This window comes from Dermochelys coriacea, chromosome 1, assembly GCF_009764565.3.
Source record: "Dermochelys coriacea isolate rDerCor1 chromosome 1, rDerCor1.pri.v4, whole genome shotgun sequence".
NCBI lineage: Eukaryota > Metazoa > Chordata > Testudines > Dermochelyidae > Dermochelys > Dermochelys coriacea.
In genome coordinates this window covers 353,165,094-353,192,851 of record NC_050068.2, presented here as the reverse complement: position 1 = coordinate 353,192,851, position 27,758 = coordinate 353,165,094, and the positions used below count along the sequence as shown (strand labels likewise).

The following is a 27,758-nucleotide window of genomic DNA, read 5'->3' as shown; positions in this document are numbered from 1 at the left end:
TGGCAGCCCTCCCCATCTGTAGCAGAGCACTCTGGGTCACTGCCTGAAACTGTGGCCGAGCCTTACCCTGACAGCAGTGCCATGAGCTGGCTATTGCTGTCGCTGCAGGGCCCATGGCAGCACCAAAGGCTGCAGGTGCTCAGGGTTCCCACACCACAGGGAGGGAGGGAGGGCGGGGAGATGCCTACCTATGACCTCCTTAGCTTGGCTCACCACCTCGTGGGCATAGAACGCTGGGAAGATGCCTCTCTCTCCAGTCCGCATGTTGTAGCCTCGGTACCAGTAATCATCCTCCTCCAGCTCTACCAGGATCGGGTCGTCCACATCCAGCTCCAGCTCATCCTCATGGCGAGGGATAAACCTGCAAGTGGAGGCAACGGAACCAGGATGCGGGGAAGGGGCGTTGGGTGGGGGAGGAGGGCAGAGGAAATGCGAGAGAGGAAGAGAGAGACAGAGATGAAGACGGGCGAGGACGCTCTTGCCCACAGGAGCCAGAGGCACCATGCCCGGTTCCCAGCAGCCCCCTCAGGCCTCCCCGCCATAGCAGGGGGCAGGACAACCACAGGCAGCATCCTATAAATGTATCTACTAGGAAGTGGTGGGGCTGCCCCAGAGAGGAACGCTGCCTGCCTCACCCCCATTCGTTGCCCTGGAGCCGTGTATTTATCAGCTGCTCAGCCCCGGGGATGAAGCAGTTTCCTCCTCTCATGCCAGGTAGACCCCAACTTGTTCCTGGACATGCGCCCAGAGGGGCAGCATTGGTGCGGCCCTGGGGTCCAGGCTAGGGTGCTCTTCTCACCTGAAGACAGCCCGGTGCGTCTGCTCCCGTTCTTCCCCATTCACCATGCATGAGAACAGCCCAAAGGACTCCGTACCTAGGGAGCAGAGGAGAGGTCACTGCAGCCCGGCAGGAGGACGACAGGCAGGAGGCACCCTCGCCATCCAAGCAAAGAACAAGACAAGAGACCCGAGCCACTCGGGCCTGGCTGCTCGGCGGGGAACGCCTGGCCCTGAGCCACTCGGGCCTGGCTCCTCAGGGAGAACGTCCAGGTCAGAGCCAGTCGGGGCTGCCCTTCCTGTGTTAATTCAGCCCCCACAGACTGGGGAAAATGTCTTCAGAAAGGAAGGAAGAAAGATGGCCCAGCAGTTAGGGCACTAGCTCTGGTTCAATTCCCTGCTCCATCACGGACTTCTTGTGTGACTTAGGGCTTATCGACAGGGCCCCACAGTGGGAGCACAGCGATGTGAATTACAGCACATACCCAAATGCTGTGCTGGAACCGCCCTCTGTGGATGCTGCTGGCACGAGTTCGAAGGACCCTCGTCCCCGCTAATATAGTCCTGTTTGAAGAGGACGACGTTAACACCAACGAGGTACCTTTGAGTTCATGCCCGCAGTGTAACACGGGGCAGTTGCAAACCAGCACTTCGGTGTGCACTGCAATTCATACCCTCGTCGTCTGGACCCGGTGCGGTGTAGACTCAGCCTTTGTCTGTCTGGGTCTGTATAGTGAGGAGTGTAGCACCCCCGCCTTCCAGGGGTGCGGAGGGGACAAATGTACCGCAAAGAGTGAGGTGTTTAGACACTACAATGACTGGGGGCTCGGCACATGCCCTACCCAGGGAGATAAGTAGGTTTAGGGGTGGCCCAGTCTGGATGTGGGAGTCTCCTACAGGGATAGACATGGCTGACCCCTCTCTGGGGCGGGCCAGGGAAGTGGTACTTACTGGAGGAACGGGATGTGCTATTGACAAAGACATTGAGGAACTTCTTGGAGAACTGGAGGTCGGCTTCAGGGGAGGAGTCCTCCGAGGAGCTCTGCCCGTCCTGTGCTGCCAGCCCCTCCCCAAACTCGTCCTCGTCCTCCAGGTCGCAGTTGTCGCAGGCGGTCAGCAGCTCACTGTCATCGCTCAGCACGGAGGTGCAGCGCTTCAGGCTTACCAGCTCTAGCTGCGTGTTCTCATCCACCACCAGAGTGTATTTGATGGAGTCGTAGACCAGGGACTCATCCAGCGGCCGAGGCTCCAGGGCCATGGGGGGCGGAGGAAGCGGCAGGTCCTCCTCGAAGCTCTGCGTATCGTCGTGGAAGGGGGAGCCCTTCAGGCTGCCGAAATACGGCACGTCATCCTCATCCGTGGAGTAGGTCAGGTTAAAGCACCGGTTGGTCTTGGCCGTAGAGACGTCGAGCATGGGCAGGAAGGCATCAGGGTTCTGGTCCAAGCTCTCTAACCGGATGTCATCGATCATGTCATTGTCCTCCAGGATCCCCGAGTCCAGGTCCTTATCGATGGCCCAATCCTCTCGCTCAGCTGCCGGCTCCACCTCTGTGCCTTGTTCTCTGGACGCTGGATCCAAGCCCTCTGTGCTGGCGTGTGGGGTGAAAGGGAAGCTTTTGATGGGCCCCGTACAGCAGCCAAAGTTTGCCAGCACCCCTGAGCTGCCCAGCCTGTCGATGGAGAGGGGGTGCCCCAGGAACACTGGGGTGATAGTGTCATTGGTCGGGTTGCTCATGAATAAATATGGGCCGGAGTCACTTCCCGGAGGCGAGGACTCTGTGGCAGGGCTGGTGCTCGTGGGTTTCTCGTCCTCGGCGCTCTGAAGTGAGCTGCGCAGAGTCTCCATGTCCACCAGCTCGATGCTCTGCTGGGAGCAGGACAGCTTGACTGGCTCTGCTTCGCTCCCCGGGGAGTCCCGCAAGCTGGGCTGTACGTCCAGGGACTCGCTAAGGATCTCAGGCTCCAGGTCGGAGGCCGGGGAGATGGTGTCGCAGAGGGAGTGGGCCTGCTGGAAGCACTCGTCTGGGCACTTGAGGGGATATGAGCCCTCCAAGATCATCTTATTGACGAGGTTGCTGAGCAGCCAGGGTGAGTCTGAGTCCTCGCTCAGGTCAGGCTCCGATTCGGAGTCAGAGTCGTACTCGCTGTTACCCTCGTCGTCCACCTCTGGCAAGAGCTTGGGCCCGATGGGCAGGTAGAAGGAGCGGCGGATGCTCTCCAGGCTGTGGTCTGGGTCAATCTTTAGATCCAGGGGACTGGACCCAGACATGTCTGTCTGGTCAACGGGGACGGAAGAGTCCTCTGGGTTCAAAGTGTCATAATAACCCTCCATCTTCAGGTTGGCCAGGCTCTCTCTCCTCACCATGTTCCTGTCTCTCAAGCGGCTCTCCGGCAGCTCCCCCTCCAGGGTCATCTCCTCCTCCTCCTTGCACTTATCCAGCAGCAGGGAGTCCTTGATGCCCATGAGCCCCTGGCCTTCAAGCTCTGTCTCCAGCTCGGCCTCCGAGGTGGGGGAGCTGGCCTCCTCAATGGAGTTAGTGAGGTGGGAGGACCTGCCGCTGCTGCTGTCACTGCTCAGATCCAGCTCCGTCTCCGAGATGGAGGAAATCATGTTGCTGACCAGGCGGCCCCCACAAGCAAAAGCTGCCTCGATTTCCCCCTCTACATCTGAATCAGAACCCGGGGAGCTGAGGTCGTCACTGTGCCGGCTGTGGGGCAGGAACTGCTTTGAGTTCCTGCTGGTGAGATCTGCCTCAATGCCTGGGTCGGATGATGGAGACGTGGTCTCAGAGGAGCCTGAAGGGAGCCCATGCATGCTGGTGGCCCTACTGCAGTGGGGACCCTCCCCTTCAGAGCTCAGCTGCTCGGTCAGCCCTCTCAGGCAGACATAGGCCCCTAGAGTGCACCCCCCGTCCCCATCGCTCCGATCAGTGAAGACTCCAACTTCAGTGTCTCCATAGCCCTTGGGCAGCTCTTCCTCAGACAGTGGGGTGCTGGACTGGCCACGGAGGGTGATGGGGGAGCCACGACCAAGAGCCAGGCCTGCGTCCCCCCCAGCGCCATCTGCAGGGGTACCCTCCTCACTGGGTTTTTGTCTCTCTGTGCTGCTGGCTGCCTCTGGCTTGAGGTTTGCACAGTAGCTTTCGGTGGCTTTGGGCTGCTGGGAGTTGGCTTCGCAGGTCTGGGGCTCCTTGCTGGCTTCCGAGTGAGTGGCTATGTTAGGAGGAGTGGCAGGCCCTGTTGGAGAGAGAGACTGTTTAGGAGACGGCTGGCTGAGATGAGATGGGGAATGTGGTGAGCATGGTGCAGAGGAGATGATATTCATATTATAATCTTCCCCAGCTCTCTCCGGCGGTTGGTTACCATATGCCAGAGACTCATGTCTGTTGCCTTCCAAGTCATAGAAGGAGGGTTTGAGCAGCATCTGGGCCTGCCCTGTTTCCTCAGTGGTCAGCCCCAGGCCTTTCTGACTTTCCAAGCAGGGGCCATCTTGGACACAAGGGTGAGAAGGAGACAGGTGCCCTGAAAAGAAAAAGCAAAGAGCCTGAGATTAGAGCTTTGAACCAGTTCCCCCACCCAACCCCGGCTAGGGTCTCTCATTCTCCCCCTCCTTCACTGGGAAAGCTGGTGCAGGAGAGTCCCCAAGCCCAGCTGGCTGATCCCTGCTGGGCAGTGCCCCAAGCACGTGGGACGAGAGAGAAGTTGGCTCGGCTCCTTCTGTGGAGCCACATCTTCACCGGTTGGAGGGGAAGGGTCCCCTGGTCCTGCCCCTGGGGATGAGCAAGACAGGCCCTAAGTGCCATTCCAGAGAGGAATAACCTCTCTGATGCACAATGCACAACGTGGCAGTGACTCTTTCCAGCGATGACTGGTGTGGAGGGTGGGTAGTTTTGCCGTGTTCTCCAGGCACCCAGTTCTGTGGGCCTCAGCAGTTAGGCTGGTGTCCGGAAACTCAGCTCAGAGTCTCCTTCCCTCGCCCCGCGTGTGCCAGGGAAGTGGGGCTCAGTGGTTCACCTTCTCCGCTCCCCAGATCTCGGCTGCTGCTCTGTTCTCGAGGCAGCTGGGCTGCCCAGCCTGTACGTTTGGCTCCCTGGCCCCCTCCTGCCCGGTGCTGTAGGACAGGGCAGGCAGCAAGCACTGCCATCAAGTCAGCAATCCCTGGTGGGGAAAGGTGCAGCTGCAGGCAGAAGACAGTGCCAGGTGCAGCAGAGTAATGAATCCTACAGCAAAAACACCACAGTCTGTGGGATCTTGGGAAACGCTGAACTCCAGGGCCTCCTCGTCACTGAGCCCATGGGTCCCTGTGTCCGGTTGCCCCACTCTGAGCCAGGACGGCTGGCTCTCTGTGGACTGCAGTCACACTTGGGTCTCGTTTTCGAGGACTGAGAGCAAAGCGTGGCTCTGCCTTTTGGGTACGAGCCGAGCTCCCAGACATCAGGCAGCCCTGGAAACAGCCTGAGGGGAGCAGTGTGGGGAGGAGGTGCAGAGGAAGCATCAATGTCCTCAACACAGGGCTCGGACACAGCCCTGGGGGAGAAGCCGGGCTTGGAACCCTCCATGAAGCTGCTCACCCCATCTCCCGAACATCCTGCCTCGGTTTCCCACTCCTCCCCCATACCCAGGGCCCAGAGCAAAGCCTGGCTCTTAGGGCAGCCACACAGCTGAGCTCAGATGCACAAGTCCCCGCAGCCCTTCTGCTGGCGCAGGTGGAGGGGCTGCAGCAGGTGGGGGAGGGTGGTATGCTCACCAGTGTGTGAGGAAGAGGAGGAGGAGTGGAGAAGGGTCTCCTGCCAAGTGGCCCGCTGAGCAATGGGGGGAGGAGGGTAGCTGCCGTTGTTGTTCAGGGAATCCTGGTCAGAAAGAGAAGAGCCGGTGAGTTTAGAAGCGAGGGCAGGGGGTGTCCGGGGGTGAGGGATGGGAGGGCCAGAGAAGAGGGAGGAGGGGGAGCACGGAAGTGAGGCCACGTCTACACTAGCAGGGCTTTACAGGAATTGGCCGGCCAGGCTCCAGGGCTCCCAGCTCGGCAAAGCTGGGTGCGCCTGATGAAGTCTGGAGGGTTCCTCTGGCCACATGCAGCCAGATCAGGTCTCTGCGAAAGCTGCCTCTGGGCTTGTCAGTTCCCACTCAGAGGCAGGCTCCCCACAGAGAGTGACCCCCAGCCTGCTCCTTCGACGGGGCAGGGCTGCCGCTGTGTACGCTGGGTGAACGACAGGCTAGACGGCACCCCCTAAACTCTGAAAGCTGAGCCTCGAGTCAGCAACCCTGTCAGCCCCCTGCCCCCCGCTAGCCCCTTCTCCCCCGAGCGTTCCGGGAATCTTCTAACATGGGGCAGCTCCTCACGCCAGGGGACTCCTGTCCCTGTCCGACATGCCTGCGGGAGGCGCGAACTAGCCACACCAGGGACAGGGTCAGCACTGCCAGCTGAATTAGCACCACTGGCAGGAATGGGGCAGTTCACACCACACAGCGACTGTTTTAGAAGCTCTACAAACTCTGCTTTCAGCACTCGGGGTCACAATGGGAAGGTTTTCACCACACGTGTAATAGCTAGAGTCTGACTTGTTAAACTGAGAGCTGGGACTTTGAAGGAGAACCCAGAGGTCCATTGGCTCCCCCCATCAGGCTTTGTATCCCTCAAAGGACATGTGCCCCCGGTGAGGAAACACTGGTGCAAGACATGCTGCCAGCACCACACGATCTTCCCCTTACAATCTGACACATGCACAGACACACATGCACAGAGACACAGACACACACATGCACAGAGACAGACACACACAGGTACACATATACACACAGACAGACGCAGACACACAGACACACAGACACACGCACAGAGACACAGACACACACATATACACAGACAGACGCAGACACACACACACATGCACAGAGACACAGACACACACATATACACACAGACAGACGCACAGCCACACACATGCACAGACGAAAAAAGGCAGAGCAAATGCTGCTGATGGGGCGAGGGCAATGAGACGAGGCTGTTGTAACTCCACTGAGGAAAAGCAGCACAAGCAGGGGGTGGACCCACTCTGACAAGGTAAAGGGAGGCTGTGCAATAGCAGAGACACTCAGATCTTTGTCAGATTCCACTGTGAAGAAAAAAGAAAAGCCATTCTGTTCAATCTGCTCTAGTTCTCGCATGGTGCCCTCCACTGGGTACTGGAACCATGGTCTGTCCAGACAGATGGTGAGTCGGGGCGATGCTGTACCGAGAAGTGAGCAGTGACTCGGAGATGAGGGGAAAGCAAATGTAGTGTTTCTGTCTCAAAAAAAGTGACTAGAACAATGGCACATATACAATGGGAAATGACTGCCCAGGAAGGAGTACCGCAGGAAGGGATCTGGGGGTCAGAGGGGATCACAAGCTAAATCTGAGTCAACAGTGTAACGCTGTTGCAAAGAAAGTGAACATCATTCTGGGCTGTATTAGCAGGAGTGTTGTAAGCAAGACACGAGAAGTAATTCTTCCGCTCTGCTCCGCGCTGATTAGACCTCAAGTGGAGCATTGTGCCCAGTTCTGGGGGCCACATTTCAGGAAAGATGGGGACAAATTGGAGAAAGTCCAGAGAACAGCAACAAAAATGAGGAAAGGGCTAGAAAACATGACCTGTGAGGGCAGATTGAAAAAACTGGGTTTGTTTAGTCTGGAGAAGAGAAGTCGGAGAGGGGACATGAGAACAGTTTTCAAGCACGTAAAAGGTTGTTACAAGGAAGAGGAAGAAAAATGGTTCTCGTTTAACCTCTGAGGGCAGGACAAGAAGCTCTGGGCTTCAATTGCAGCAAGGGAGGTTTAGGTTGGACATGAGGAAAAACGTCCCAACTGTCAGGGTGGTTAAGCCCTGGGATAAATTGCCCAGGGAGGTTGTGGGATCTCCATCATTGGAGATGTTTAAGAGCAGGCTGGACAAACACCTGTCAGGGATGGTCTAGATCAGGGGTCTCAAACTCAAATGACCACAAGGGCCACATGAGGACTAGTACATGGGCCCGAGGGCCGCATCACTGACCACCCCACCCCTGCTGCCCCGGCCCTGCCCCCACTCCACCCCTTCCATGAGGCCCCGCCCTGCCCTGCCTCTTCCCACCCCTTCCCTGCCCCCATTCCAACCCCTTCCCTGAAATCACCATCCCAACTCTGCCCCCTCCCTGTCCCCAGGGGGTGCAGGAAGGGTGCAGGGTGCAGCAGGGGGCTCAGGGCAGGGGCTTGGGGTGCAGGAGGGGTGCGGTGTGGGCTCAGGGCAGGGGGGGTTCGGGGGGCAGGTCCGGCTCTGCACGCACCGAGGGGCTGTTCTCAGCCAATGGGAGCTTTGGGGGAGGTACCTGGAGGCACAGCCAGGGCAAAACACAGACCCCTGTGCCCCCTCCCACCTCCTCCAGGTCCCAGCCGCTTCCCGGAGCAGTGCGGGGGCAGGGCAGACAGGCAGGGAGCCTGCCCTGCCCCCGGTGCGCGCCGGGCCGGAGCTGCTGTAGGTAAATGCTGGGGGGCTGGGGGGGCCACGGGGAGCTGGCGGGCCACAGAAAATAACCTTGCGGGCCGTGTGTTTGAGACCCCTGGTCTAGCTAATACTTCGTCCAGCCTCAATGCAGGGGTCTGGGCTAGACGGCCTCTCGAGGGCCCTTCCAGTCCTACGATTCTATGATCCTGGCCACGACTGTCCCTACCTCGCTCCCCAGGAGAGCGGTACAAGCTGTGTGGGGTACTAAGCAAAGGGAGTCAAGGGGCAGTTTGGGCCCTTACAAGAAAAGGTCACTGAGGGTGTAGGTAGCAGTGCTGGGAGTTGCCAGAATCTGCTTCGCCAGACAATCCATGTGAGTCTATTAGTATTCACCTGCAGGCCACAGCTGTGTCAGCATCTGCCAGGTAAATCACACACGGCGGGCCCTAGACGCCATTAGGGACATTGGATACAGCATCTCCTGGGAGGCTTGGCTGGGGCACAGTCACCAAAAATTTGCTGAAAGGTTGTAAACAAATTGTCCTGGAAGCAGCAGACAGGGATCTGGGGGAGCTTCCGGCTCAGCCCTGGCCCCATTGATTATCCAGCCCAGGAGGGTTTAATGACATTTGCAGATTAGGCTCTGAGAGGAGCTGTGAGTGCAAGAGGGGATAAAGCCCTAATCCTGGGGCTGAGAGGGATTAGAGATGTGGGCAGGAAACAACAAGAGATTGGGCAAATCCAGCTAATCCAGCTGGGGACAGATCGCTGGAGCCCAAGTCTGTGATGGGGGAAAATAACATGGAGAGCACGTGGCTGAGAGGGACCCAGGGGCAGTGAACCAGACAGGAGTTTGGGAGGGAATATGGCTGCAGATAAAGCCAATGTGATTCTATGCTGCATGTCCCGAGGAATCATGTCCCGGAGAAGGGGGAGACACCCCAGAATCCTCAGCAGAGACACCCCAGGATCCTATATTCCCAGAAGCCGCCTTATTCAGGGGAGCAGAGAAAGGAGAGTCCCTCTCTCCCCAGCCCTGGGAACACCGGGTTTAACTCTGGGCGCGTCCTCTCCAGAATGCTAGAGACGAGAAACAGAAATGGGCACTGAAGAGAAGCAAACCGCTCCGTCTGCCTGGCTGCGTGATGTCCAAGGAGGGGACACGACCCCAGTCTGCAAATACACACAAGAGGTGGGAGACCTCCAGGATTACTTGAGCAGGAAATTAGTAAATAAATGATCAGGGTGATACCTGGAGTGCAGCTCAGAATACCGGGATAGAATTAGGGAAAGAATACTTTATATGGAATCTCAACAACTCTGTCAGCAGCTGACAGGGGATCTGGTCAGAAATCTCCCCAAAGGGAAGGGCTGGGGCCCGTTGCTCCCTGACAGGGGGTGGATCCAGATGTGGCAGGGCTTCAATCGATGGTGGAAAGAAATGTTTGATACTCTCAAGCCCCATTCGGAAGGGGTTGGCCCACTGCTGGCGCCTCCTCATGGCCAGGTGTGGCGTGGCAGCTCTCTCCCCTTCGCCCTGTGGCCACCGGCTGCTCCACTTCTGTAGTGGCCTGCCTCATCCTGTGGCTTGGCCCTCCGGCCGGCTCCCTTCCAAGCCTCTCCCCCTCTGGGGCCCTCTGGGAACAAAAGCCTGGGGAATTAACACCAACAAACTGAGTTAGTGCGACAGAAGGGGACGCCTCCCTCGCAGGGCGTATCACGACTGGGCCCTCCCGTCCCTCAGGGCGGGGCCTTCAGGCAGTGCTTGTTGGGGAAGCTCCTGCCTTCCCTCGGTCCTTTCCTCAGGGCTGAGGGGCTGGTCTCCTCTCTGGGCTGCCCATAAGTGAGCTGTTCTACTCCCCTTTTACCTCCTCCTCCAGCCTTGTGGGTGTGGTGTGGCGGGGCTGGCTGAGCTCAGGGCAGCTCCAAAACCCTTGTTGTCCAAGGTGGGGTTTGTGTGCCCCATCACACCCCCTCCCCCTCATGATGGCACCCAGGGAACCAGGCACAGCGGATGGTTCACCCTGCCTCTCTGGAAAACCAGATTAGCCTTTTGGTGGGCTTTCCCCGCTCCATGCTGAACTGGGAAGGTATACGGCTGGAGGGACAGGTATCAGCGCACAGCCCGGGGGCGTGGGGTGTCCTTCATGGCATTTCATCATCTCAAGGGGGCATGGTTGGTGAATGGATTTCACAAATGGTACTATCGGCGCAAGTCCATAGCCCGTTTCACAGCGAGACCGTCCTTCTCTACTATGGATTGCGCCATTCCCCAGGGCCCAGTCTGCAGCTCCAATAGAGCACTGGGTGTTCCTCTCTGCTTCCTGGGACAATTCTGCACCTGTGCCGGTTTGTAAAACAAGCTCTTTGGAGAAGTCAGGACTGGCCAGGTCAGACTCTTTACACAGGTGTTTTTTCAACTGCTGAAAGGCCTTTTCACAGGCCTTGGACCAGCGCACCTTCCTGGGCTACTGTCCTTAACTGGGTCCATGAGGGAAGCTGCTAGCATCGAAAACCTTGGCACAAATCAGCCGCAGTAGCCTACAGGCCCCCAAAATCTTTGGACTTTCATCTTTGTGGCTGAGCATGGGCACATTGTGAGGGTCTGGACTTTGCCAACGAGGGGTTGGACTTGGCCCTTCCCCAGAATATATCCCAGGTAGGTGGTCTCTTTTTCCCCACATTTGCACTTTGCCAGTAGCCCAGCCCCACATAAGGACCAAAGTACAGCAGCAACTTGTACTGGATTTTCTTCCCACTCTTGGCTGTAGATGACCATGTCGTCTAATTAGGCTGTTGCTTGTAAGCCATGGGGTTAAAGAACTTGATCCATGAGCCGTTGGAACATTGCAAGGAGGCCAAAGGGAATAGTCTGAAATTGAGAGGCCAAATGGCGTGGCAAAGGTTTGTCTCCCATAGCGGGAGAATCCAGTAGATGATTGGGGGATTTCTCAAACAGCAAATAACAGGAACGGGATCAGCTGATCCCAATGATGGAGATCCTCAGCAACAAACCTTCTTTTCAGGGTCATATAGCCAGACCATCCATTTGTGAACGATATTCATAGAGTCTTTGTTTTTAGAAGATCACATACCTGTTTCAGCAGCCGAGGTGCCTTGATCAGTGAGGATCTCTTCAGGTACCCCAGCTCTGGCAAACCTACAGCAATAGTCTTTGCATTGGTGTGTGAAGTGAATTGCCTCAAGCTAGTGGGCAGCCTAATCATCTATCACTAAGATCTGTTTGTACCCAGCAGCACTATTTTCCAAGGATCCAACAAGATCCATCCCGATCCCTTCAAATGGAACGTTGACTATGAGGAGTGTGACCAAAGCGGCTTCTATCCCCCTTTAGGTGCTATGAATTGGCATTTGGGGCAGAGTCTTGGTGAATTCTGGGCCAAAAGAAGTGATCCAAAATCCTGGCCAGGGTCTTCTCAGGACCGAGGTGACCCACAGAGGGGATAGCATGAGCCCGTTGCATGGCTTCATGCCCGAGGCCATGGAATTGAGGAGTTGCCACCAAACTTCCTCAATCAGTTGGTCTTTCTCCAACTGGTGCAGGAGCTCAAACCATGGTACTGCTCTGCTCATTGTGAGTCTATGATTTCCCCGTTAATCATAGTCTGGCACAAAGTTTCATCCTCCCTCTGGTCCTTTATGAAGTCTGTCTCTCTGGTTAGGATGTCTCTTCTGTAGGGGGGCCACTATGGCTTCATTGTTAAAGGGGCCTTCTGGAGAAGCTTCCCTCTGGCTGGATCCTACCTCTCCAGGATCCTCACCTACACCTGCCAATGTCACAGATTTTGGGCTCCCATCTCCCCAGGTCTCCTCAGCTGCTCCCTCCAGGGTCTCTGGGGTGGTTTAAATTCCCTCAATACCTCTGAGAAATACTCCCAAGATAACGGGGTAGTATACTGTTGAGGCCAGCCCCATTACAAGGCACTTTGTGTTTTCCCCTACAGCCAATGGCACACTTCTCCATGGATACACTGGAGGAAGACAGTCTCCATGGGGGCTTCAGGGTTTGGGACCAAATCCTCCCAGACTAGGCCTGGCCACACCCAGAATCCACTAGGCCTGTGACCTCAGTTCCATTTATCTGCATAGGAACCGTTACTTCAGCTGAAGTTCGTTTATGGTCCCTGTTCATAGCCACACTCCTTATAGGGGCACTCATGGTAGCAGTGACCTGGGGGCCCACATGAAAAGCAAGTCCCTGCTGCTGGCCGAGTGGCCGCTGGCCCTGGGCCTGCTATTTGAGATAGCCCTTCCCTATGTGCCTTGTCTACTCCTCCTCCATAGCAGTTCCAAGAGCCTTTGTCCAGACTGGGGTCTGAGATGCTGGGGTTTGCTGCCAGGGCCCAGTCCAGGGCTTGACAGCCTCCTGGGCATCTTAGAGGTTGGTGCTTGCAAGACCACCCTGTCTGATTGCTGGCTCCCGGGTTGGGCTCTCCCTTCAGCTGAGGTGCCCTGGGCCTCAGGCAGTTGCTCATATGAAGCAGTTAGAGCCATCTCTGCAGCTAAATAATTTTCCATCAGCCAGGCCGCATTGGCTAGGGACTCACCCCTGCCCTCAGCCAGAAGTATGGGGGTGAGCTGCTCCACACTGAGCTCGACCACCTCCACTCCAGTTTGAGTCTCCGGCAACTGGCACTTAAAACCCAGGCCTCTTAACTTCTGGGTGACCACGTGGGGCCTGGCCCTGGGGGCATTTCTCCCCAGGGAACCTCTGCCAGAAAGTCTCCTCTGTGAAGCCGAGGTAGTCAACTAGGGCCGCTTTCACCTGTACTGGTCCCGTCACCTGCACCGTACCTGCACTGGTCCCGTCAGGTACAGTGCCAACAGGGTGGCCCGGTGGGCATGAGGCTTCCGTGGCCACTCGTTCACAGGTTATCAGGAAGGCCTCCGGGTCATCCTCAGGACCGATCTTTGTGAGTTTCACTGGCACGGGCTGGACCACTGAGCCAGGGCCTACAGCCCCAGGAGGGGAAGCCCTGGGGAGGCACTTTGGCTGCATCAGAGCTACCAGCTGCTCGACCAGCCATTGCCGCTGTTGTGCCCCTAGGTCCCAGAGCAGCCGTTGCTGCCAGGCAGCCATTTGCGCAGGAGTCGTTGCTGCTGTGGGTTCTCTGTCACTCATTTGAGAAGATGCTCTAGGTCCATGTTGTCGGACCTACCAACCCGCGTCTCTAGGTCACGGGTGTTTGACCCCTAGGTCAGCCAGTCCTCCCCACTCTCCCGCAGTGGGGTTTGGATGCACCTATAGGAAGCTGCATGCAGGCCTGGGCATAGCAGGAACGTACATTGGGCCACGTGATGGCATCATAATCTCCGATCCCATGAAACACGCTGTTTCTAGTCCTCCTGGCTGCAGTGGAAAGCCTGACAACATAGAATCATAGAATCATAGAATATCAGGGTTGGAAGGGACCCCAGAAGGTCATCTAGTCCAACCCCCTGCTCAAAGCAGGACCAAGTCCCAGTTAAATCATCCCAGCCAGGGCTTTGTCAAGCCTGACCTTAAAAACCTCTAAGGAAGGAGATTCTACCACCTCCCTAGGTAACGCATTCCAGTGTTTCACCACCCTCTTAGTGAAAAAGTTTTTCCTAATATCCAATCTAAACCTCCCCCATTGCAACTTGAGACCATTACTCCTCGTTCTGTCATCTGCTACCATTGAGAACAGTCTAGAGCCATCCTCTTTGAAACCCCCTTTCAGGTAGTTGAAAGCAGCTATCAAATCCCCCCTCATTCTTCTCTTCTGCAGACTAAACAATCCCAGCTCCCTCAGCCTCTCCTCATAAGTCATGTGCTCTAGACCCCTAATCATTTTTGTTGCCCTTCGTTGTACTCTTTCCAATTTATCCACATCCTTCCTGTAGTGTGGGGCCCAAAACTGGACACAGTACTCCAGATGAGGCCTCACCAGTGTCGAATAGAGGGGAACGATCACGTCCCTTGATCTGCTCGCTATGCCCCTACTTATACATCCCAAAATGCCATTGGCCTTCTTGGCAACAAGGGCACACTGCTGACTCATATCCAGCTTCTCGTCCACTGTCACCCCTAGGTCCTTTTCCGCAGAACTGCTGCCGAGCCATTCGGTCCCTAGTCTGTAGCGGTGCATTGGATTCTTCCATCCTAAGTGCAGGACCCTGCACTTATCCTTATTGAACCTCATTAGATTTCTTTTGGCCCAATCCTCCAATTTGTCTAGGTCCTTCTGTATCCTATCCCTCCCCTCCAGCGTATCTACCACTCCTCCCAGTTTAGTATCATCCGCAAATTTGCTGAGAGTGCAATCCACACCATCCTCCAGATCATTTATGAAGATATTGAACAAAACGGGCCCCAGGACCGACCCCTGGGGCACTCCACTTGACACCGGCTGCCAACTAGACATGGAGCCATTGATCACTACCCGTTGAGCCCGACAATCTAGCCAGCTTTCTACCCACCTTATAGTGCATTCATCCAGCCCATACTTCCTTAACTTGCTGACAAGAATGCTGTGGGAGACCGTGTCAAAAGCTTTGCTAAAGTCAAGAAACAATACATCCACTGCTTTCCCTTCATCCACAGAACCAGTAATCTCATCATAAAAGGCGATTAGATTAGTCAGGCATGACCTTCCCTTGGTGAATCCATGCTGACTGTTCCTGATCACTTTCCTCTCCTCTAAGTGCTTCAGGATTGATTCTTTGAGGACCTGCTCCATGATTTTTCCAGGGACTGAGGTGAGGCTGACCGGCCTGTAGTTCCCAGGATCCTCCTTCTTCCCTTTTTTAAAGATGGGCACTACATTAGCCTTTTTCCAGTCATCCGGGACTTCCCCCGTTCGCCACGAGTTTTCAAAGATAATGGCCAAGGGCTCTGCAATCACAGCCGCCAATTCCTTCAGCACTCTCGGATGCAATTCGTCCGGCCCCATGGACTTGTGCACGTCCAGCTTTTCTAAATAGTCCCTAACCACCTCTATCTCTACAGAGGGCTGGCCATCTCTTCCCCGTTTTGTGTTGCCCTGCACAGCAGTCTGGGAGCTGACCTTGTTAGTGAAAACAGAGGCAAAAAAAGCATTGAGTACATTAGCTTTTTCCACATCCTCTGTCACTAGCTTGCCTCCCTCATTCAGTAAGGGGCCCACACTTTCCTTGGCTTTCTTCTTGTTGCCAACATACCTGAAGAAACCCTTCTTGTTACTCTTGACATCTCTTGCTAGCTGCAGCTCCAGGTGCGATTTGGCCCTCCTGATATCTTTCCTACATGCCCGAGCAATATTTTTATACTCTTCCCTGGTCATATGTCCAACCTTCCACTTCTTGTAAGCTTCTTTTTTATGTTTAAGATCCGCTAGGATTTCACCATTAAGCCAAGCTGGTCGCCTGCCATATTTACTATTCTTTCGACTCATCGGGATGGTTTGTCCCTGTAACCTCAACAGGGATTCCTTGAAATACAGCCAGCTCTCCTGGACTCCCTTCCCTTTCATGTTAGTCCCCCAGGGGATCCTGGCCATCTGTTCCCTGAGGGAGTCAAAGTCTGCTTTCCTGAAGTCCAGGGTCCGTATCCTGCTGCTTACCTTTCTTCCCCTACATCACCCAGTGTCTGGTGTAGCAGCGTCTGCCTGCGTCTAGGAGAGCCAGGGAGGAGGCTGCCAGGCCCCGGCCTGGCCCTGGCTGCTCCGGGGGTGGAGCTGGCTGGCTGGGAAGCCTGGACAGCCAGCCATGCCCTCGGTGACGGGCTCCCCTGGGTGTGGCTCAGATGCCCATGGGTCGAAGTGAGGAATAAAAGGTGCTGATGTCTTCTGAGGGTCACCCACCCACAGCACCAAAACAAGACATGCCTCACAGCTGCTTGGCAGGGCGCCTCTCCTTCCTTGCCTGCTTTGATCAGCAGTGAGATCGGCACTGCAAGTACTGAGACGGCCTGCCCTGGCCTCTGAGCCAAGCTCATGCCGATCACAGGCATTTCCCTCTGCTCAGTGCGGCCCGCTCAGGCGCTGCACAGGTGCAGATGTCCCCCATCACCTCTGCGCCACTCACATTTCACAGCTTCTCTGCAGCCACAGAGGCCAGAGACCCAATTCTGTTCTTGTGATGAATGCTCAGATTCTGGAAAGCCTCCGGACCTGGGCTGCCCTCATGCCATGCGCAGGGAGATGGGCCCAGCTTGGGTCCTGAGCTAGGGAACTATCTCCCTGCAGCATGGGATGGGATGGGAGTAGGGTTGCCAACCCTCCAGGATTGTCCTGTAGTCTCCAGAAATTAACAATTAAACTTTAATTAAAGATTCTATCAGGGAATGAAACCTCCAGGAATTCATCCAACCAAAACTGGCACCCCTGGACAGGGGGAAGGGGAGGGGAGAGGAACCTTACAAACTAAAGCTAGTAGGGGTGGAGCACTCATCACTGCACCCTAGGGACAGCCCTGCCCTAGCCCCTGGGAGAGGGATGGGCCAGGACCTAGTGGGCTTCATCCATCTGTAACTTCAGATACGCAAGGGCTCCTCAGCACTTCACACAACTGACAACGCCACTTAGCACCACACACACAAACGGCCTACGATCACAGTGCTGCGTGTGGGCCCCACATGCCCTGCCCAGTGCAGGAGCAGAGACCCCAACACCTTCAGTGCCTGAGACCTAGATATGGGAAAATCAGCCAGCCAAGCTCAGCGCCACATACAGAGACCTCCCTCAACCCCCTCAGCACCACACACAGAGAACCCCCCAAACACCCTCAATGCCATATGCAGAGACCCTCCCAAACCCCCTCGGCACCACACACAGAGAGCCCCCAAACACCCTCAGTGCCATATGCAGTGACCCCCCAAAACCCCCTCGGCACCACACACAGAGAGCCCCCAAACACACTCAGTGCCATATGCAGAGACCCCCCAAAACCTCCTCAGCACCACACACAGAGACCCCCCAAACCCTTTCAATGCTGCATGCAGCGACCCCCCCAACCCCCTTCAACACTGCATGCAGAGACCCCCCACGACTTCTCAATGCCTCATGTAGAGACCCCCCCCCCAAGCCCCTTCAGCACCGCATGCAGTGACCCTACCCAGCCCCCTTCTCAGTGGAGCTGCAGGCCCCTCACCTGGGACCCCGGCACGCTCAGGCTCAGGGTGCTGGGCCGGGGCTTCTGCGTCTCCTCGGTGCCAGGCGAGGGGATGGGGGAGGCCGAAGGTGAGGGTGTCACATCCAGCCCGGTCCCGTCCAGCTCCTCCTCATCCTCATTGTCATCGATCATCTCAAACTCCTGGAAATCCTCCGAGAAGGTGCAGATGGGGTGGGGCTGCTCACAACGCTCCAGCACCAGGCCATCCTGGGGGGGCACACGGGTGTTAGGGGGCAGCGCTCCAACACCAGGCTGTCCTGGAGGGGTGTAACAATGCTGGTTCTGGCGGGACCCAACTGAGAGTGCCAGTTCAGGATAAATTGCTCAAAGAAGGGCAGTTACAGCCCAAGGCTGGGGGTTTTCCACCTCTGAGGCAAACCCAACCAGCCAAACAGAGCAGACTCTGGTCTCACCCACTGGCTAACCACAAGTCACACAAGCAATTCCCTTAGACACTCCAGTTTCCCAGTATCACCACCAGTGCCACTTGTTATAGGGACAAATGGTTATGAAAACCAATACCCCAGTAAAAGAAAAAAGGTTCTCTCGATCCCAAAGGATCAAGCCCTAGAGCCAGGTCAATATACAAATCAGATCTTACCCACAAATCACGCTGTTGCCAATCCTTTAGAATCTAAAATCTTTATTCATAAGAGGAAAAAGATATAGATGAGAGCTACAATTGGTGAAACGGAATCAATTACATACAGTAATGGCAAAAAGAAAAGGAGTACTTGTGGCACCTTAGAGACTAACACATTTATTAGAGCATAAGCTTTCGTGAGCTACAGCTCACTTCATCGGATGCATTTGGTGGAAAATACAGTGAGGAGATTTATACACACACACAGAGAACATGAAACAATGGGTTTATCATACACACTGTAAGGAGAGTGATCACTTAAGATGAGCCATCACCAGCAGCGCGGGGGGGGGGGAGGAGGAAAACCTTTCATGGTGACAAGCAAGGTGGGCCATTTCCAGCAGTTAACAAGAACATCTGAGGAACAGTGGGGGGTAGGGTGGGGGGGAGAAATAACATGGGGAAATAGTTTTACTTTGTGTAATGACTCATCCACTCCAAGTCTCTATTCAAGCCTAAGTTAATTGTATCCAGTTTGCAAATTAATTCCAATTCAGCAGTCTCTCGTTGGAGTCTGTTTTTGAAGCTTTTTTGTTGAAGGATAGCCACTCTTAGGTCTGTGATCGAGTGACCAGAGAGATTGAAGTGTTCTCCAACTGGTTTTTGAATGTTATAATTCTTGACGTCTGATTTGTGTCCATTCATTCTTTTACGTAGAGACTGTCCAGTTTGGCCAATGTACATGGCAGAGGGGAATTGCTGGCACATGATGGCATATATCACATTGGTAGATGCGCAGGTGAACGAGCCTCTGATAGTGTGGCTGATGCGATTAGGCCCTATGATGGGGTCCCTGAATAGATATGTGGACAGAGTTGGCAACGGGCTTTGTTGCAAGGATAGGTTCCTGGGTTAGTGGTTCTGTTGTGTGGTGTGTGGTTGCTGGTGAGTATTTGCTTCAGGTTGGGGGGCTGTCTGTAAGCAAGGACTGGCCTGTCTCCCAAGATCGGTGAGAGTGATGGGTCGTCCTTCAGGATAGGTTGTAGATCCTTGATGATGCGTTGGAGAGGTTTTAGTTGGGGGCTGAAGGTGATGGCTAGTGGCGTTCTGTTATTTTCTTTGTTGGGCCTGTCCTGTAGTAGGTGACTTCTGGGTACTCTTCTGGCTCTGTCAATCTGTTTCTTCACTTCAGCAGGTGGGTATTGTAGTTGTAGGAATGCATGATAGAGATCTTGTAGGTGTTTGTCTCTGTCTGAGGGGTTGGAGGAAATGCGGTTATATCGTAGAGCTTGGCTGTAGACAATGGATCGAGTGGTATGATCTGGATAAAAGCTAGAGGCATGTAGGTAGGAATAGCGGTCAGTAGGTTTCCGATATAGGGTGGTGTTTATGTGACCATCGCGTATGAGCACCGTAGTGTCCAGGAAGTGGATCTCTTGTGTGGACTGGTCCAGGCTGAGGTTGATGGTGGGATGGAAATTGTTGAAATCATGGTGGAATTCCTCAAGAGCTTCTTTTCCATGGGTCCAGATGATGATGATGTCATCAATGTAGCACAAGTAGAGTAGGGGCATTAGGGGACGAGAGCTGAGGAAGCGTTGTTCTAAGTCAGCCATAAAAATGTTGGCATACTGTGGGGCCATGCGGGTACCCATCGCAGTGCCGCTGATTTGAAGGTATACATTGTCCCCAAATGTGAAATAGTTATGGGTGAGGACAAAGTCACAAAGTTCAGTCACCAGGTTTGCTGTGACATTATCGGGGATACTGTTCCTGACGGCTTGTAGTCCATCTTTGTGTGGAGTGTTGGTGTAGAGGCTTCTACATCCATAGTGGCTAGGATGGTGTTTTTAGGAAGATCACCGATGGATTGTAGTTTCCTCAGGAAGTCAGTGGTGTCTCGAAGATAGCTGGGAGTGCTGGTAACGAAGGGCCTGAGGAGGGAGTCTACATAGCCAGACAATCCTGCTGTCAGGGTGCCAATGCCTGAGATGATGGGGCGTCCAGGATTTCCAGGTTTATGGATCTTGGGTAGCAGACAGAATACCCCAGCTGGGGGTTCTAGGGATGTGTCTGTGCGCATTTGTTCTTGTGCTTTTTCAGGGAGTTTCTTGAGCAAATGGTGTTGTTTCTTTTGGTAACCCTCAGTGGGATCAGAGGGTAATGGCTTGTAGAAAGTGGTGTTGGAGAGCTGCCTAGTAGCCTCTTGTTCATACTCCGACCTATTCATGATGACGACAGCACCTCCTTTGTCAGCCTTTTTTATTATGATGTCAGAGTTGTTTCTGAGGCTGTGGATGGCACTGTGTTCTGCACGGCTGAGGTTATGGGGCAAGTGAATCTGCTTTTCCACAATTTCAGCCCGTGCACATTGGCGGAAGCACTCGATGTAGAAGTCCAGTCTGCTGTTTCGACCTTCAGGAGGAGTCCACCCAGAATCCTTTTTGTAGTGTTGGCAGGAAGGTCTCTGTGGGTTAGCATGTTGGTCAGAGGTGTGTTGGAAATATTCCTTGAGTCGGAGACGTTGAAAATAGGATTCTAGGTCACCACAGAACTGTATTATGTTCGTGGGGGTGGAGGGGCAATAGGAGAGGCCCCGAGATAGGACAGATTCTTCTGCTGAGCTAAGAGTACAGTTCGATAGATTAACAATATTGCTGGGTGGGCTACGGGAACCATTGTTGTGGCCCCTTGTGGCATGTAGTAGTTTAGATAGTTTAGTGCTGAATTGGAATTAATTTGCAAAGTGGATACAATTAACTTAGGCTTGAATAGAGACTGGGAATGGATGAGTCATTACACAAAGTAAAACTATTTCCCCATGTTATTTCTCCCCCCCCACTCCACCTCCCACTGTTCCTCAGATGTTCTTGTTAACTGCTGGAAATGGCCCACCTTGCTTGTCACCATGAAAGGTTTTCCTCCTTTCCCCCCCCTGCTGCTGGTGATGGCTCATCTTAAGTGATCACTCTCCTTACAGTGTGTATGATAAACCCATTGTTTCATGTTCTCTGTGTGTGTATATAAATCTTCTCACTGTATTTTCCACCAAATGCATCCGATGAAGTGAGCTGTAGCTCACGAAAGCTTATGCTCAAATAAATGTGTTAGTCTCTAAGGTGCCACAAGTACTCCTTTTCTTTTTGCGAATACAGACTAACACGGCTGCTACTCTGAAACCTGTTAGTAATGGCAAAGTTCTTGGTTCAGGCTTGTAGCAGTGATAGAATAAACTGCAGGTTCAAATCAAGTCTCTGGAGTCCATCCACTGCTGGGATGGGTCTTTCAGTCCTTGGTCCAAAGCTTCAGTGTAGCAAACTTCCTCCAGAGGTATGAAGCAGGATTGAAGACAAGATGGAGGAGCTGCAGCAGCTTTTTAAAGTCTCTTGCCATGTGGTCTCTGCTTTGTGTGTCCCAAAGACAAGCTGCCCATCCCATGGCCTGGAAAAACCTCAGAGTTCTGTCCATAGGCAGGTCCCTGCACACCTGGCTGCATCGCAACGCGTCTGCCTTCTCTCAGTGGGTCAATTGTATAGCTGATGGTCCTTAATGGGCCATCCAGCAGGCTAGGCATAAGTTTGAAATACAGACAGTATAGAGCCAGTATTCATAACTTCAACTACAAAATGATACACACACACAGACAGCATAATTATAACCAGCCAATCATAACCTTCCCATAGACACCTCACATGACAACCTTCGTACAATATTTGGTGTGCTGCAGGACCTTGGTCGCAACAATGATCTATATGGTCCCAGATCGTCAAGAACATCACAGGGGTTAGGGGGTAGCGCTCCAGCACCACGCCACCATGGGGGGCACACAGGGGTTAGGGGCAAGCACTCCAGTACCCAGCTGTCCTGGGGGGGGCACAGGGGTTAGGGGGCAGCGCTCCAGAACCAGGCCGTCCGGGGGGGGCACATAGGCGTTAGGGGGCAGTGCTCCAGCACTGGACTATCCTGGGAGGGGCCACAGGGGTTAGGGGGCAGCGCTCCAGCACCTGGCTGTCCTTGGGGGGCACAGTTTAGATCTGAAATGGTGCTTCTGCCCAAACCCTAGAATGTGAGTGAATGGAGGAGACAGTGACCTACTGAACTGGGAGGTGCAGCCCCACATCTGTCTGGCCCTGTGTGACATTATGAGTGTAATGTAATATCTCATTGAGCGGTGACAGGGCCAGAAAGAGTTAATTAACTCCCAGACTGACCTGACCCATGGCCGAACTTCAGAGACTGGTTAGGAAGAGATGGAAATGAACAGAGCTGTGAAATGCAGCCGGCATTGTTAGAGAGAGAAGGGGAACTGTGTGCTATGGGCTTGTGATGTCAGCAAACAAGGCTTGTCTATTGCTATAGCTTTGATTCAAAGATCAAAAAAGGAATATTAACATTTAGGAAAAACGAGGAGTCCTTGTGGCACCTTAGAGACTAACAAATTTATCTGAGCATAAGCTTTCGTGGGCTACAGCTCACTTCATCGGATGGAGTCGCTGAGTAAGCCCAGCCCTGTGGCCTGCACACCGGAGCGCTGAGTCACCACTGTGTGTGTGTGTGTGTCCCCACACCTGTCCCCCAGCTGGCTCGGCCAGAGGAGCAGAGCAGGGGACTCAGAGTCCTGGCATGTCTGTGCTAGAGGAATTCGGGGCTGGCTTTCAGCACCTGCCAGCTGCACCCCTGGCACCAGCAGCGAGCGGGATACCAGCATGGCAGGGCTGATGCTTTACCACCATGTGCTCTGGCCCTGCTCTTCTGTGACAGTGTGGTAGGGGCGCCTGAATCCTCTGTGCATGAGCAGCTTAGTGCCGGGGCCCCAGGACTCGTGCTGGCAGGGGCTGGAAAATGCTCACAGATTAGAGAACCAGAAGGGACCATTGTGAGAACATAAGAACGGCCCTACTGGGTCAGACCAAAGGCCCATCTAGCCCAGTATCCTGTCTTCCGACAGTGGCCAAAGCCAGGTGCCCCAGAGGGAATGAACAGAACAGGGCAATCATTGAGCGATCCATCCCGTCACCCAGTCCCAGTGTCTGGCAGTCAGAGGTTTAGGGACATCCAGAGCATGGGGCTGCATCCCTGACCCTCCTGGCTAGGAGCCACCGATGGACCCGTCCTCCAGAAACGTATTGAGTTCCACAGGTTGACTGTGCGCTGTGTGAAGAAATGCTTCCATTGTTTGTTTTAAACCTGCTGCTATTCATGTCATTGGGTGACCCCGAGTTTTTGTGTTATGAGGAGTAAATAACACGTCCCTCTTCACTTTCCGCACCCCAGTCACGATTTTACAAACCACTGTAGTCGTCTCTTTTCCAAACTGATTGCTCCCAGTCTTATTACTCTCTCCTCACACGGCAGCCGTTCCAGACCCCTCTTCATTTTTGTTACCCTTTTCTGAACCTTTTCCAGTTCCAATGTATCTTTTTTGAAATGGGGTGACCACATCCGCATGCAGTATTCAAGATGTGGACGTCCCATGGATTTATACAGAGGCAATATGATATATTGATATGATATATTCTATCCTATTATCTATCCCTTTCCTAATGATGCCCAACATTCTGTTCGCTTTTTTGACTGGCTCTGCACATTGAGTGGATGTTTTCAGAGACTATCCACAGTGTCTCCAAGATCTTTCTTGAGTGGTAACAGCTAATTTAGACCCTATCCTTTTGTATGTATAGTTGGGATTATATTATCTAATGTGCATTACTTTGTATTTATCAACACTGAATTTCATTGGCCATTTTGTTGCCCAGTCACCTAGTTTAGTGAGATCCCTTTGTAACTCTTCACAGCCTGCATTGGACTTAACTATTTTGAGTAATTTTGTATCCTCTGCAGACTTTGCCACCTCACTATCCAGCCCCTTTTCCATAACATTTATGAATATGTTGAATAGGACTGGTCCCAATACAGATCCCTGGGGGACCCCACTATTTACCCTCTCCAATCTGAAAACTGACAATTTATTCCTACCCTTTGTTTCCTATCTTTTAATCAGTTACCAATCCATGAGGGGACCTTCTCTCTTATCCCATGACAGCTCACTTTGCTTAACAGCCTTTGCTGATGGACCTTGTCAAAGGCTTTCTGAAAGTCCAAGTACTCTCTATCCACTGGATCCCCCTTGTCCACATGCTTGTTGACTCCCTCAGAGAATTCTGGTAGATTGGTGAGGCATGATTTCCCTTTACAAAAGCTGTGTTGACTCTTCCACAACTAATTGTGTTCATCTGTGCGTCTGACAATTCTGTTCTTTATTTTAGTTTCAACCAATTTGCCTGCTATTGGAGTTAGGCTAACTGGCCTGTAATTGTCAGGATCGCCTCTGAAACCTTTTTTAAAAAATTGGTGTACATCTGGTACAGAAGCTGATTTAAATGATAGTTTACAAACCACAGTTGTTAGTTCGGCAATTTCACATTTGAATTCTGTCAGAACTCTTGGGTCAATCCCATCTGGTCCTTGTGACTTATTACTGTTTAGTGTGTTTAGTTTAGTACTGTTTAGCTTGTTCCAAAACCTCCTATAAGGACACCTCAGTCTGGGACAGTTCCTCAGATTTATCACCTAAAAAGAATGGCTCAGGTGTGGGAATCTCCCTCTCATTCTCTGCAGTGAAGATGACACAAAGAATGCATTTAGCTTCTCTGCAATGGCCTGTGATCATCTAGTCTGACCTCTTGTATTACACAGGCCAGAGAACTTCCCTGAGATAATTCTGATTTGAAGTAGAGCAGATCTGTTAGAAAAACATCCAATTGATTTAAAAAATTGCCAGTGGTGAAGAACCCACCCCAACTGTGGGGAAGCTGCCCCAGAGGTTAATAACCCTCATTTTAAAAATTGCACCTTATTTCTAGTCCGAATTTATCTGGCTTCAACTGCCAGTGCTGGATCTTGGTACACCTGGCTCTGCTAAACTGTCCAGCCCTCCATTACCCAATAAACTGTGATGGATTCACCCCTTAACCTTCTCTGTTAGCTAAACAGCTAAACAGCTCCTTGAGTCTATTGCTACAAGACCTATTTTCCAATCCTTAAATCACTCTTGTGTCTCTTCTAGGACCCCTCTCCAGCTTATCAACAGCCTTCTCAAATTGTGGGCATGGAACTGGGCACAGGATCCAAGCAGTGGCCTCCCCAGTGCACAAGCTCCCTGCTGCTAGGAGAAGAAACCAGGAGGCCACTGCACAGAAGGGCTCCCTAATGGTATGTGACGTTATTGACGTTAACCGTGACCATATAGATCATTGTTGCAACCACTGTTATATGTTTGCAGCAAATATTGTACAAAGGTTACAAAAATATCGTGTAAGGTGTCTATAAAAAGGTTAGAATTTGCTGGTTATGATTATGCTATCTGTATGTGTGAATCATTTTTGTAGTTGAAGTTATGAATATTGGCCATGTACTTGTATCTCAGTGCGTTTGATTCTAAGTAGCATTAGTGAAGCATTTGGTCATCTTCTTGAGAAAGGAATTTGCAGATTAAGTGCCCAATCAAGAGACACTTAACTGACAATGGACCTTGGGAGACTCCAATCCACATGACGGACCTTGGGAGACTCCAATCCACATGACAAGTCTTCCTGGGAATGTTCAAGGTAGAGCACGTGAGCAATGGCTGCTTTACTTGTAAATAACTGAGTAATGCATGGACATATGACTTGCCCATGTGACTCCAATCTCCATCTTGCTGCTGTGATTTTCCACAGTAAGAACAAAGGGGTGTCCTTCCACAGGACTGGGGATATAAAAGGCCCTGGAAACCCCTCCATCTTGTCTTCAATCCTGCTTCTTGCCCCTGGAGGAACTTTGCTACAAACTGAAGCTCTGAACAAAGGACTGAATGACCCATCCCAGCTGGGCATGTACTCCAGAGACTTGAATTGAGCCTGCAGTTTATTCCATCGCTGCTACAAGCCTGAACCAAGAACTTTGCCATTACCGTATGTCATTGATTCCATTTAACCAATTCTAGCTCTCATCTCCATTTTTCTTTCTTTCTATGAAGAAACCTTTAGATTTTAGATTCTAAAGGATTGGCAACAGCATGTTTTGTGGGCAAGATCTGACTTGTATATTGACCTGGGTCTGGGGCTTGGTCCTTTGGGATCGGGAGAACCTGTTTTCTTTTACTGGGGTATTGGTTTTCAAAACCATTCGTCCCCATAACGAGTGGCACTGGTGGTCATACTTGGAAACTGGGGTGTCTAAGGGAATTGCTTGTGTGACTTCTGGTTAGCAAGTGGGGTGAGATCAAAGTCCTCTCTGTTTGGCTGGTTTGGTGCCTTAATAATAAAGGACACCCACCCTTGGGCTCTATCTGCCGTGCTCTAAGCAATTTGTCCTGAACTGATACTCTCAGTCGTGTCCCGCCAGTGGCCGGATGGTTACAGGCTAACACCCCGCAGGGCAGTCAGACGTTGCTGGGGTGAGGTGTGGCAGACCTGGAGGAATGGGAGGTGCTGCAGGCTGGAATTGAGAGGCATCAGCAGAGCAAGAGATGCCAAGGGCGGCAGGGACCATTGTGACCTGTATCCAGGACCTGCCCCACAATCCCTCCAACAGCAGATCTCTTTGAAAAAACAGCAATCTGGATTTTCAAATGTGCCAAGCTAGGGGGAGGGGGAAGCCCAGGATGGAAAGCAGCTGGGGTGCTGCTGGTTGGGTTTGAGGAGCATCAGCCAAAGTGTGTGTATGAGTGCGCATGCAGGCACACACATGCTTGGGGAGCCCGGAGCGGGGCGCAGGGCACAGGTCTGGGGTAACAAGGCATTTGGCTTCCGGCATCTGAACTTTGCCCATTGGGATTTACCTGGGGGGGCATTGCTGGTTGGGAGCAGGAGCTCATTTGTGTCCAACCTGCACTGGACTCCCATTTCTGGGTGGCATCACATCACCGTGTTGGCACACTGGGCCCCAGGGTCTCTGCCTGTCTCAGCCCCGCCTTCCCGCTCTCACCTTCTCATAATGGTCCGAGTCATAGTTAAGTCCAATTCCACAGTCATCCGTGATTTCGGACAGGTCCTCATCGTCAAACTCCTCCAGGCTGATGTCCTGTGGGGGCCTGGGGCAAAGGGAGAGCAGCAGAGATCAGGGCTCCTGGGCCACTCACACACAGCCATCCCATGGAGGGAGGCAGGACTGGAGACTGGGGACCCTCTGGGCTGGGGAAGGGCAGGCAGGGGGCCTGTCAGGCCTCAAGGGGCAAAGTCTCAAACCCTTTGGGATGGAAGGAGATGATGGAGAGGAGACGACACTGAGGCCACCCCACCCCAAACCGCAGGAACAAGCATGCTCGCACATGCTGCCCCTTACATGTAGAGCCCCCTCTCCCCCCATCAGTTCACAGAGCCACCACCCACTTCCTCCCACACGCCAGTTCTGCTGTGACCCCCATGGGAGCCAGCCTGAGAGTGGATGGCAGGGCCAGGCCTGGTCAGGGTCATGTCTCCCAGCCACAGCCCATTAAAGCCAAAAGCTGGCGCCTCCAGCCTGCACCCGAACAAATGTGTGAGCCCTCGTCTTCCTCTTGCTGCCCCCTGCTGCTCCCACCGCTGGGTCTCCTCGTGGGCAGGGACTGGCTCCTTCTACACCTGCCCAGCGCCCAGCACAATGGGGCCTGAACTTGCCAGGGTCTCTGGGTGCTGCCAGCACACACACAACTGCGGGACGGTCTGCAGCATGGGACGCGCCCCTGGGTGGGGCAGAGGGAAAGGGTCAGAGACGCCCTCCGGCATCCCCAGTGGGCTTCCATTTGAAGTGTTATTTTGAACCCCTTCTAACTTTCCCAGCCAGAG

The 27,758-nt window shown here is 53.4% G+C and overlaps 1 protein-coding gene across 3 annotated transcripts in view; it reads right to left on the bottom strand.

Moving 5' to 3' along the window:
- The window catches only part of MAPK8IP2 (mitogen-activated protein kinase 8 interacting protein 2), a 67,086-nt gene that overhangs the window by 23,567 nt on the left and 15,761 nt on the right, over positions 1–27,758 (bottom strand). For 2 of the 3 annotated variants that reach the window (XM_038413525.2, XM_038413529.2), the window contains exons 2-7: positions 26,920–27,025; positions 17,349–17,576; positions 5,525–5,627; positions 1,729–4,299; positions 800–875; positions 189–361 (exon numbers count right to left, since the gene is read on the bottom strand). In XM_038413525.2, coding sequence (XP_038269453.1) covers positions 189–361; positions 800–875; positions 1,729–4,299; positions 5,525–5,627; positions 17,349–17,576; positions 26,920–27,025 — 3,257 coding nt within the window. The remainder of the gene's footprint in view (positions 1–188; positions 362–799; positions 876–1,728; positions 4,300–5,524; positions 5,628–17,348; positions 17,577–26,919; positions 27,026–27,758) is intronic. The other variant, XM_038413537.2, reaches the window with a different exon arrangement.